Genomic DNA, 13,556 nt, shown 5'->3' with positions numbered 1-13,556 from the left:
GATTGGTTGATCGATCGATCGATCGATTGATTGATTGATTGATTGATTGTTCTATCTTCTTGTTCCAAATTTTAAAATATTTTCTGTTATTGTTTTTTCATTCCCAGTTGCTTCTTCTGCTGTTTTCTCCATGCACATTTTTATATTTTGTCATTCCTTTTCCCGGTCATTTTCCATTGGTGTGCTTATAATGGTGATACAAATTTCGAATACTTATATTTTATGTACCCCTTCATTTTATAGTTTTTTTTTTATTTTATTTTTCTTCCATTTTGCTCAACATGTTAATCTTGCAAGTACCAAGTAATGGTCTGAGTCAGTGTCGCATGTTCTGTGAACATAAACATTCTGTAATAGTTGTCTTAAATTTGTTGTTGATTAGAACATAATCTATTATGGACCTAAAATCTCTTACATGACACGTATAATATTATTATTACATCTTTTCAAATATATGTTCGCCACTTTGAGATGGCTGGTAATGACAAATTTTTGAAGTTCTAGTCCATTATTATTGAAGGTTCCTTCTCCATATTTACCTATTTATTCCTGGGGCTGGTGAATTGCTTATTCTTTTGCATTGAAATCACCTCTTCACCTCTTATAATCATGTCTAATTTTTTATTAATTCTTCCCCCTCCCTCCTCCAGAGTGTCTTAAAATTGTTCTATTTTCTCATCATTGCCTTCTATAAGAACATAAACCAGAGTGCGTATAGGTCCGTTTCTGTCAGATGCTTTTCCAATTCACTGTGGACTAAAGCAAGGAGATGCACTATCACCTATACTTTTTAACTTTGCTCATATGCCATTAGGAAAGTCCATGATAACAGAGGAGTTTGGAATTGAATGGGTTACATCAGTTGCTTGTCTATATGGATGACACGAATATGTTAGGAGGAAATCCACACACTATTAGGGAAAACACGGGAATTTTACTTGAAGGAAGTAAATCCCGAAAAGACAAAGTAGCCTATATGATTATGTCTCGTGACCAGAATATTGTACGAAATGAAAATATAAAAATTGGAAATTTATCCTTTGAAGAGGTGGAAAAATTCAAATATCTTGGAGCAACAGTAACAAATATAAATGACACTCGGGAAGGAATTAAAAGCAGAATAAATATGAGAAAAAACTGTTACTATTCGGTTGAGAAACTTTTGTCATCCAGTCTGCTCTCGAAAAATCTGAAAGTTAGAATTTATAAAACAGTTATATTACTAGTTGCTCTGTATGGTTGTGACACTTGGATTCTCACTTTGAGAGAGGAACAGAGGTTAAGGGTGTTTGAGAATAAGGTGATTAGGAAAATATTTGGAGCTGAGAGGGATAAAGTTACAGGAGAATGGAGAAAATTACACAACTCAGAACTACACGCATTGTATTCTTCACCTAACATAATTAGGAACATTAAATCCAGACATTTGAGATAGGCAGGGTATGTAGCATGTATGGGCGAATCCAGAAATGCATATAGAATGCTATTTGGGAGACCAGAGGAAAAAGACCTCTGGGGAGGCCGAGGCATAGATGGGAGGAATGGAGGATAATATAAAAATGGATTTGAGGGAAATGGGATATGATTGTAGAGACTGGATTAATCTTGTTCAGGATAGGGACTGATAGCGGGCTTATGTGAGGGCGGTAACAAATTTCCAAGTTCCTTAAAAGCAATAAGTAAGTAAGTATAGAAATATAAACGCCAATTAAGGTTAATAATTATCTCTCTTTATTTATAATCTTTTGGTAATTATCTTTTCATTCACATATCTGTAAAATTAAATTCTTAATTTCCATCCATTCTCCATGCTCTTATATTCTGTGGTACTCCACTGTTTGTCATTGTATACATCTCTTATCCCTTTAAGATTATTCTTAGATTGGTTATAATTGCAATGAGTACCTGTTTTTCCTTTAAAACCTTTTTCTAGTTTCATTTATTTTTCATGACTTGTTTGTCTTCTATTAAACAAGTCTTGCTGTCTGTGAAATGTCAGAGTAGTTTTGATACTTAGGAAGAGTTACCAGTACTTCGCAGAGATTGATGTGACAAGGCTGCTATCTTTTGACTTTCGTTTAGCCATCATGTGTAGTATCCCTGCATGAATGGTTGCTCCATCCACCTATTCCGAGTCACCCTGATTAAAGGCCCTCCCTGTTTTTGTCTCTGGAGAGAGGGTGTTTCAATATTCAAACCCCCAGGAATCAGGCTCCTTGTTAGTCTGCAGATCATTATGATTACAGTTATTTGGTATATTCTTCCTTATCTGGTGGGATCCTCCATCTGTCACCTGAGTATGGCTATTTAATTGGACAGTAAATAAAGATATTGTGAAATAAGTGGAGGAAGGAAAAATTTATATAATTTGTTCCTATTACATCAGTAAAACTGTTTATGAGAATCCGAAAGAAATTATGAAACAGACATGTAACAAGTATGGAAGTTTTGTGAATTCGAAAGCTAGAATGAAAACCATCGAAAGTGTTCACTGAGATGATAAACCAGTGTTACTGTTGGTTATGAAAGCAATCCAACATGTCAGTTATTTCTTGGACTCCAATTCAGAAATATCTGTAAATTATAATAGAAAAAGGACAAAAATGTCTGATATACAACTAGCTCTACCTTTGTCTCCAAATGTCCAAGATGTTCTAATAGCTTTAACATGTAGAGTTTCACTTCAGATTGTACATCTGTTAGTTCTGGTGGTTCACCAACTTTCAATCAATCAATCTTCTTAATGTATCCAGCTGTTTGCTTACAACATAAAGTCCACTATAGTCCACTGTAGTCTATTCAATTGTTTTTCACGAGAAATGAGGGGTATTTTGATTGGTGTTCATTATAGATGTCTGTTGCTAGTAGCCAGAGGTGGGGTGTAATCAATATATACTGCAGGGCTGTGTCTTCTGCAACTGGTACTGATGATTTTAATTTACTACTTTTGTGGTTTATGGATGGACAGTATAGAAGAATTTGTTCCAGATCTTCTTCATGATTATTACACCACAGACAAGTAGGAGTATCAGTGTAGGTACAATTGTGTGACAATGTGACCTGTTCTCGTTCGTGTTAAAAATGTTTGAACATGTCTGGGCAAGTTTTTGTACATTTCCAGGTCAATACAGCAAAAAACACAACTGAAGGGTACACGGGAAAAACGATCAAGGTCCATCAAAAATCGAAATTGAATTAATAATGCAATCTTATAGTGGAAGGGAAGTACTATCATGTGGTCTAGCTAGTAATAAGAAATAATAGTTCTTGACATTCCACTACGTCAATTTCTATTAAATACACACATAACAAAGTATTAAGTGCTTTAACTTTAAAATTCGTTTTCTCGAAACTTTCTAAAATGGACCTTGATCATTATTCCCGTGTACCCTTCAACTGTAAATAACAACTTTTGCAGTGAGAACACCAGATGGCGTTTAAAAAAGATCCATAGATGAAACTAGAGTGATATTCTTTTATGGTTGAAACATACTTTTCAGCCTTTCTATAAATTATGAAACAGCTGAAACATTATTTGAAACAATTGTCAGGTTTCCTTCTTGACGCACTTTACAAAAAGGTGTACTGAGAAACTGCTGAACAATTAAAAGAACAAAAAGTCACACTGATGAAGCTTGATGGAGTAACCTGCACAATGAGCCAGTCATTGGAACTGTTTTGTGAACTGGAAAGAGAGTCTTATTTTCTTTCTGCCGTTAATGCAGGTAGAAATGTCAAGTCCAGCAAGTACTGCATGGATTTTTGTTAGGTTGTATGTTATGAAACTAAAAGAAAAACCATGAGGAAAAAACTTGATGAATTTAGGCAAGATTTTTTCATATCTTATGGCTACATGTCTTACTATTTGAATTTAGCTGAAGAAATATTTAAAAAGTGAACCATCTCGTGAAACATGTTACTGAAATTCAGAAGTATTTTCGTAAACACAATTGCTTACTTAGAGAAATGTGAATATATATATGCAAGCCTAACTTTCCTTGAGAAACTCGAAGGAAGAGCCAATTTGTATGTCTTGAAACATACTTTAGAATAGACTATGCATGCAGAGGTGCATTTGCTGTACTTCCAGGTGAAGCCAGAATTACAGCCCTAGTTAATGTCAGGCAAAGTAATATAGCAATGTTCAGGTCATTCTGTAATGACAGCTTTGGAGCCATATAAAGAAATACTGTTGAAGCGCTTCCATATTTGTGACTTCTGCCTATTACTTGGTGGATTTCATGCACCCTGAGTAAGAGAATTTTCTTAAACATACATTGTTTCAAAAGGGAGCCAGAATATTTGCTTCTTCACTTATTGCATAAGTGCATTTGAAGCTTAATTTGACCCTTCTCTAAGTTCTTTTTCATGTCAAGTGCAGCAGAAAGCAATGGAAAGAACAGAAACATTAAGTCGAATTTCACTTAATTGGTCACCTGCTTGAGTGTACAAGAAGTTCATCATCCGTTGGGAGTGTTTTCTCGAAATTTTCTTTTGTTCGATATAATTTAAAAAATAGACTTGTCTTTCTATAATGTGATTAATTTGTCATTAAAATTACAGTGGACATTTTGTTTGTTTAATTAAAAGAATTTCAAAAATCATGTTTAATTTTGTTTTTGTCTAAGTTAATTATATATATATATATATATATATATATATATATATATATTTATTTATTTTAATAAAACATGAGTAAACATGTAAAACAGAGATTAATTGTGGTTTTAAAAACATAGTCATTCATTTATTTTTATGGATGAGAAAGAAGTGGCAATAATTTCACCAGATGGATAAACTGTCAAAAACTAGATTAAGTCCAGGATGGTTTAAACCTGGCATTTACCACTTTTTTCCATCCGGTGGCTATGCCAATCCTGCTGAAAAACAGTGCCCACACCAGTGACATAGATGAGTTTATTAGATATTATCGAGGTGTGCAAAGTTATGATGTAAGCCCTCTATATATCCAGTGGAAAAATGATGTCAATCCTGCTGAAAAACAGTGTCGACACCAGTGACATAGATGCATTTATTAGGTCTTATCCAGGTATGCAGAGTTATGGTGTAAGCCCCCTATATACCTTGGGTTTGAGGGGTGATTTATAGATCAATAAAATATTTGGTACAAAAATCCATATATTTTCCTAGCATGATTGATCATTAAAATATTCTTTATAAGTGAGTGCCTGCAACCCAAGATTACTGCCATCAGTTCAGACTGTGACTGCTGTGAATGTAAGTTTCGTCTTCATATATTATTATAGATTGTCAAAGCCTGGTATCATTCAAGAAGAGTCACGTTGGGTTTATATGTCATGTTTTTCTATGAGAATGCTATATTTTCTTCATTTTCCACAGAAAACTTCAGGTCTATTACAATTTTATTTGTCTTATGCTTGAACAGCTTCCCTGAAAGTTAGTTGTCTTTAATTTCGTCAGCAGGCTCTTTCTAGTTTGTACAGGACCCTTTTGTGCGTGAAAATTGTGAATTGTTTATGAAATAAAAATTATTATTTATTATTAACAAGCTTTTGTGTTATAGTATTTCGACCCTATTAATTTCATAGATAAATTGCCCTGTATTAATGATATACTTATACAGATCTTTAATTGTCTTATACTTAATTACATAGTGAATAGCTCGTTTATAAGACATATGTAAATTCCTGACTAATAACACTGGACAACAGCAAAAAAGTTACGAAAACAAAATAAGCAATTTCTGACTAATTTTGTACCTTTAATAAAAATGAATGCAGTGGTCTAGTTTTGAGTCTATAGTATATGTCTGAGATTACTCATTTCAGAAAGAGTGTCAACAGTTTCTCGGTCAAGGTTACAGCAAGTCCCTCACACAGGAGATGTGGAGACAGATTTATGATCCTGAGGGGTTGTGTTTGCTTGTAAATGATTGTTGATTTAGTTAGATACAAGACGTTGCTGAGTGGAGACTGTTTTCATCTTTCTTTTGAAGTAAATTCATAAAATTTTTGTAATACTGTGCTTAATCGTATGTATGCAAATTTGTGTTCCAGCAGAAAATGAATTTTAACACTTGATTTTATGACATTAACGCATTTCCTTGCCTACCCTGGAAATTCCCATTGTGAAAAATCGTATGAAGATTTCTCTCACACCTAAAATGTAAATATATATATAGACTTTCGTTTATAGGGAAGACGTTAATTTGATTATCTATAATTGTGTTTCATTTGATTATACAACTCCAAGTAACAATGACACCTGTGAAAACATCATGTCAAAATAAAATAAATAATCGTGAACAATTTTATTATAATTTGTAGTCAAAATATTTCTTACACATGAAACATTCCTTTCCTTTTTCTTTATGCCTGCTTATTTACATATCTGGTATTTAAGTGCGTGCATAAGATTTTGCTCTGTTACAAAATAAAGCTGTCACTCTCTCTGTGTGGAGACCTGCAATCATGTTGTGATGACAGTATTGTTGTAATGATGCAAAGCATAATCTAATTTGTCGAACTTGATTTCTCTTGTAACATATTTCTTTGTGCATTTACGATAGTTATCACTACAGTCATTTTCAATTAACTGCACTAACTTTCCACTCACAAAATATACAAAGGGTGCCACACACTTCAAGCAAAGAAAAAAAACTATGTTAACATAACAAAGCTGAATTCACACAAAGAGAAAATGATGAGCACCAATCATCTTAGACTTTTACAGTTACAGCAGTTACTCAAAATGCCCACCATAGGAGTCGACACACTTCTGAGTACGTTGAACTACTGTTCGAGTAATGTTTGCGAAAGTGTCCTCAGCGATTGCAGCACATGCCATTTCAATTTTTTCCCGAAATGTTGCCAGTGTAGCTGGTTTTCTATGCTATACAACATTCTTAAGAGTCCCCCATAGGTAAAACTCCAACGAAATTAGATGTGGAGAACGCAGTGGAAACTCAATCGGACCTCTTCGTCCTATCTAGTGCCCTGGAAGATTATCATCAAGGTATGCACATACATCTCGGTGATAATGTGGTCGTGCAACATCCTGTTGGAAGTAAAATTCCTCATTTCCATAGAGTGTATGAATGGCTGATAAGACGGATGTGCGTACCATGTTCAGGTACACTTGGCCAGTTACTGTTCCATCAAAAAAGAATGGTCCAATTACACCCCTAAATGACAACCCACACCAAATTAATTCCAGGTAAATTAACAGCCTTTTCCACAAAAACGTGTGGATCGTTTGCACACCAGTAGACACAGTTATGCCGGTGAACAGTTCCGTTCAATTTAAATTGTGCCTTATTGGACCAAACAACTTTCCCTACAAAGGCCTCATTCTCTTGCACTATATTCCGAAATCACTTACAGTACTGCATTCTTCGATTAGGGTCATCTTCATTTAATGCATGCAAAAGTCTTGGGATAAGCACTTTCAACTTTGCTGTTTTAATAATACGACGTATGCCGGTTCTGCTAATCCCAGTCTCACGTACACAGCTTTGTAGATTTCTGCGGTGAGTGCTCAAAACATTCCAAAACCATAGCTGAGGATGTAGGGCTTGTTGATGTGTGAGGTCTACCAGATCTGCCCTTGTAAACATCGAATACGGTACCATGAGTCTCAAATTTGTCACGAATGCATGCAATTGTTAATCGCATTGGTGGTTCTGTTCTGTACTCATGTTTCCATTGCCGTTGAACTTCACCAACATTCTCGGTTCTCCAGTACCACTTCAGAATTGTTTTCTGCTGTTCAAACGATAATCTTGGCTCCATTTTGTTGTTGATTGACCTGTCATGCAGCAATGCTAGCATAACGTATGTGAGTCTCATCTGTTTACAGGACATCATACTACACATTACTGTTGTTTTTCGGTCCATATATATTAAATATATGAAATATATTAAATAGATATCTCCTGTCAAAGTGTGTATACATTTTTTTGGTACCCTCTGTATTTGTACACGATGGTGCAATAATTAATAACATAAAAAAGTGCCTTTGTTTTCTGAATATTATATCTACTCTTGTTTTTTAAGCTGTATGTTAGGCAGCTTATAGAAGAACATCTGTTTTTTGGTAAACTTCGCTTCCTCAGAAATAAATATGCTTCAAATTTGAAAAGACTAAGTTTATCAATATCACAGTTTTTGGCAAATTTCAAATGTGTAATCAGTATTGTTGGAAGTGAAATTAATATAAAATGGAGTCAGATTTATTTTACTGGTTGATTTTATCTCACTATGGGATATTGGTGGATAGACTTCACAATCATTATTTCCCTAGCTTGTAGTATTGGTTGTGTTGTTGCGAGTGATCTCAAACTGTGGCTCTAGTTATGGACTTTTGATCAAAGGACCTGTTAGACTTAGCTGATGAGACTTCTGAACCTGACAGTTTCCTTCAGCCACACTTTCTGAACAGAAATATTTAATTTATGTATGTATTTATTCACATGCAAATGGGTATTTATCTGGTGGGAGTGGTACTTTCTTTAGAATTTCCGAAAGATATTTTCACATTTCGTTTATGTGCACTACTTGCACTATGCACTTTACCATACTGATGCTGAACTGAAGGAAAAGAAACCGACACTACATTACTATCCACATAATAAAGCCAAAAAATGTGAACTGAGAAACAAATTATTACCTAAGAAATTAATTTATACTTTCAGTACCCCAACTTGACTATCAATTATAGGCATTTTAAATGTTAAAATTCGTTTTGGAAGAAAATATTACCCATTTTTACGAAGATGTGTACTCTTTGTGTACTTACACATTTTATTTCTGTTAATTATTTATTGAACTTCGAATTTTCCACCTACCAGATTCCTCTCTTATATTCTCTTCTTGTCAGGGCCGAAAAGCTGAGTCCCTTTCTATAGTAGCAGTTGTGTTGTCAGTAGCAGTAACATTATTTTTTTTAGTAGCAGTAGTAATTAACTGGGGGGGGGGATTTCCCTTCCTGTTGGGAAGTTATCCCCTCTCATAAATTCGTATTAACATCCCTGCCAGGGATAACTTCTATCCCCCTCTCAAAATATAATTGTTTTAATACGAGTGCACTTTATAAAGTATAAAGTAAGCAAAGAAAATCATTGTCATCACCGGCAGGGTGACAACAGTCAATAACTTAGGAATTTCACATCTAATCTTAAGCTTGCTCATGGATATAATTATTATTACGATCAAGATGCAAGATAAGCAACTCAGTGCAACCAAGCGTTGAGCCGTATCAAATGAGATCGAGGTCGCCTCTGTTGCTATGTTGTCATCAGTTTGTAGTATTTTTTAGTATTTATTTATTTAACCTGGTAGAGATAAGGCCGTCAGGCCTTCTCTGCCCCTCTACTAGGGGATTACAACTATAATATGAACAATAAAATTACAATTAACATTAAATTTACAATTACAATTACAATAAAAATTAAAGTACGACAAGATTACCTGATTAATGAAAGCAATTATGTAAGCTAAATGTGTGTATTAAGATAAGAGAAGTGATGCAAATGATTCAGTACGTAAATATGTTTAGTTTGGAGAAATTCTGATATGGCTGGACAGTTGTACTGTTTGTCACGCCCCATCTTGAACTTAACCCAGATTATTGTATGCATGATGATGAATTGATGACATGTGAATTAATGATGGCAAAATGGAGTCAGAGGTCCAATGCCAACGAGGTATTCTCTATCTTAAGATTCTATCCCCCCCCTTATCAGAAATCTTAAGGGGTTAGGTACAGCTTATAGCAGTAAAATTTTGGAAATATTCAACTTTTTTTTTTTCCTCCATTACTGTATCTTGTACAGTAATGAAAATTAGAATGTGTAAAACACTGTCCTTCTGCTATATGAAAAAATATTTTTACGATTTAAAAAAAAAAATTATTTACACTTCTTTTTTCAAAATTCAGTTCACTGTGTAGTGATGAAGCATTTCCCACATAACTAAAAAAACTATCCAACATTCTATGATTAAATTTTTGTGTGTATTTATGCATGTCATATCTACAATATGATGCAAGATAACTTCTCTACCTTTGATAGATTATCTGATAAGAAATAAATTTATTTAAAAAAATAGTCAAATATCAGGATTTTCTTCTAACACAAAGTAAAAAAAAATATATATTATTTATTAAGGAATGTAGTTAAAAGAGCATGATATTGTGAACATGAATTTCAGCAATAAAATAAAAGAGAGAGGACATGAAAAAGTTAACAAGTTTATGAGTTATGAGGGAAACGCTTCATCACTGCACAGTGAACTGCCACCATTTTGAATTTTGAAAAAAAGATATATAAATAATTTTTTTAAATCGTAAAAATATTTTTTTCCTATAGCGGAAGGACAGTGTTTTACACATACCAATTTTCATTATTGTACAAGCTACGGTAATGGAGAAAAAAAATGTTGAATATTTCCAAAAATTTTACTGCTGTAAGCTGTACCTAACCCCTTAATTCGCATCCTGTATATGTCTAGCAATTAAGTGGGTAAAAGGTATATTGATCTAAGGCACAATATAATTAAAACTGATGCCAATCTTGTGTGCAATCTACCCGATGACTTTCACTCAGCTGAGTTGCTGTGTTAATAGTAAGTTTGTTGTCTGGGAACGAGAGATATTGGAAGGATCAACAGGAAAATGTTGTGGTTATAAATGCTATTGTACTTTGTTGTTATCAGCTATCAAGAACGAGCTGATACAGCAGAAGCAGACACTCGCCAAGCAGAGGGAAGAATACTTCAGGAAGAAAGCACTCATTAGCAGGGAGTTGGAGCTTCTCAGAGAACAGGAGGAGGAACTTCTGGAGGAGAATTCCAGGGAAAACGACCGCTTTCTCAAAGAGAACAACAAGCTTCAGGTAAAGCGATTCTACATTGTTATTCATACTCCAGACTTAGCTTTCACTAACTGCTACTTGCAAACAGACAGTTATTAAGATCCCAACTAGTAGTTATGGGCAAATGGTCCCCAATAAATAATTCTCTGGAAATACATTCTGAAATGTAATTTGTAAGGTTAGCATATCCTATTTTCATGTTTCCATTGTGTCACTTGAACAATGTGGGAAAATCTAGCAAACGGAAGAAGACAAATTACTTGACATTTTAAGACTGTCCTCAGTTGGTAAGTGTTGATAGTCCTTTGTCTTCGTCATGGTGTCTTGTTTACATAGACATCCATGAAATCACATCTCCCGAGTACAAATAGCCAGTATGTTATTTATGTAACAACCGAAGTGGATAACACACAATTATCGTTAGTTGGTTTTTAAGGCTAAGTACTTAACAAGTCATTGGCTCTTCTTAACTGATATCAAATTGATATCCGTTCTCAGTTTATGCATCTCATACTACAGAATTAACATATACTGTCTTTGTTGAAAGTCTTCTAAATCTGTATTGGAGTCACATCTATTACTAACAGTTGAGAATGGAGTAATGAGTTTTAGTTTATTCATCTTGTTCATGAACAAAGACATAGTTTTCATGCAGTAAATCAGGTATATTATATGGTCAATGACTTCATTTTCATTTAATTAATGAAAGCCTAAACTCCCATTTTTTTCAACTGAGATCTAATCTGCATATATTGGGTGCAGAGACAAATGATGACAACAATGAATACTTCAGTTTTCCCTCTGTTTGCATTTCTCCATTAATGCCACTAGCATCGTGCATTACAGGCGCTATGTTCAGTTCAAGTTTGTCGAGTATGACGAAGTTCGATATTCGCTGATGTTCGCTTTGCAGAAGGAGATCTGTCGTATTTGTTCCACCTTATTATAAAAACATTTGTTGTCCGTCACTCCCACCCCCTTCATGTTTTAACTGCTTAAAGATTTAGCACAGATCTTGCTATTTTTCATATGAAATAAGTCTAAGTTTGTAATGTGTTGGTTGCCTTTCTCATGTTCGAACATTGCAGGACACTAACTGCCGCAATTGTTTCAAATTTTCTGTGCAGTAATCATTGTTGTCTACATTTTCTCAATTTATTCCTTTACTCTTCGTCTTTTCAGTAATAAATTGGTTAGTAATTGATAGCATAACCCATTCAAATTGTACAAAGATTGGTGAAATAACTTGCGATAGAAAAAACCAATCCTCAAACTGTATAACAGTCAAATTCTCAAAGGACAAAGTCGTTAAAAGAACAGTTGTGAGTTCGAATAGTTTTCCACTAGATCCATATCACTTCAGTCTTGTTCAAAGGTTTACATTTTTCTGTAGTTTTCACCATATTACAAATAGAAGATATTCTCAGTAGTGTATTCGTAAGAAAACCATCATAGAACTCGTATCAGTGAAAGAATTAGGCAGAAAAAAAGAATTTTGAAAATATCCAAATGGCCCAAAAGTAGTTTATTCTATCTTTAAGAAAAAATAACAATATCATGGTCCTTGTAGCAGATAAGGGTAATACCATGTTGTTTTTTTATACAGGTTCTTGTGTTGAAAAAGTTCGAATATTTTGGCAAACTCCATTTAACAAAAAATTGGAACTGAGAAAGTAGAAAAGAGGACCATCTCGCTCATAATCCAGTCCAAGCTACCAGACGAAATTATTAAGAAAATTGTCCCTCATAAATCCATTTCTTCCAGTCTGCATGGACTGCCAAAAATCCACAAAGAAGGAACACCTACTTATACTTTAACAAAATATGATTCTTTTTGCATATGTTGAAAATTCATGATCTGTTGATTAATTTTATTACCACACTGTTTACCATAATATGATAAAACTATTTCATCATGTTTTCAAGTCTTAATCTTTCTTGTTTACTGGTTATTACTATGAACAGACAGATGTGGCTATGGATTCCCTAAAAAGAAGGCCCAGTTGTTGAAATAGCCAAACGTAATGGGCCCTTTAGAGTAGGTAACTCTGCTCTCCTAAATTCAGATGCTAATGATGCGATATGTTTAATTGGTAGTATTTGATTTAACTCACTTAGGTTGTTATATATATTTAACACTTTCCTAGCAAGGTTTTCTCTCTGATGTTTAACCCCACAAATTGAGGATGTAGAAACTATATTACCATGTGCTTACATGCACAGCAAGTCCAAGTGACACCAGCTTGCTACAAGAACATACTACTTTAGTATTCATCTCCCTTCATGAGAAATTCTTAGTATGAGGGTAATCCCAAAAGTAAGTTTAGTATTATGTAATAGTTTGTACGTAACACACCATGCACTGTGTTCTCCATCTAACACTATTTTTCCACATAGTGTTCATGGCAATTGAGACATTTGTCTAACCAGTGAGGGAAGTGGGGAAAAAACCAGAGGCGGTATGCTAGCCCAAGATTTTCCTCTGGCATACCTCGATAAAAAAAAAGGCATATCCCTCCCCTACAACATAGACATAAATGATGTATGCAGTAAATTTTTTCATGCAGTCAGTAATGCGAATCTTTGAAGCTTACGCAACACATTAAATTTCTTAATAAAATAATTTCAAGTTACAAGCAGTAAGAGGTGGTTTCGTAAAGAATGAGAAGGAGAACTTCTTTGTTGTTCTGTCGGACAAAATGTA

At 34.2% G+C, this 13,556-nt stretch overlaps 1 protein-coding gene across 3 annotated transcripts in view; it reads left to right on the top strand.

Moving 5' to 3' along the window:
• The window catches only part of LOC138694345 (serine/arginine repetitive matrix protein 2-like), a 139,620-nt gene that overhangs the window by 72,681 nt on the left and 53,383 nt on the right, over nt 1–13,556 (top strand). For all 3 annotated transcript variants that reach the window (XM_069817972.1, XM_069817974.1, XM_069817971.1), the window contains one exon: nt 10,695–10,873. In XM_069817972.1, coding sequence (XP_069674073.1) covers nt 10,695–10,873 — 179 coding nt within the window. The remainder of the gene's footprint in view (nt 1–10,694; nt 10,874–13,556) is intronic.

This window comes from Periplaneta americana, chromosome 2 (assembly GCF_040183065.1).
Source record: "Periplaneta americana isolate PAMFEO1 chromosome 2, P.americana_PAMFEO1_priV1, whole genome shotgun sequence".
NCBI classification, from domain to species: Eukaryota; Metazoa; Arthropoda; class Insecta; order Blattodea; family Blattidae; genus Periplaneta; species Periplaneta americana.
This window is presented reverse-complemented; position numbering and strand designations above follow the sequence as displayed.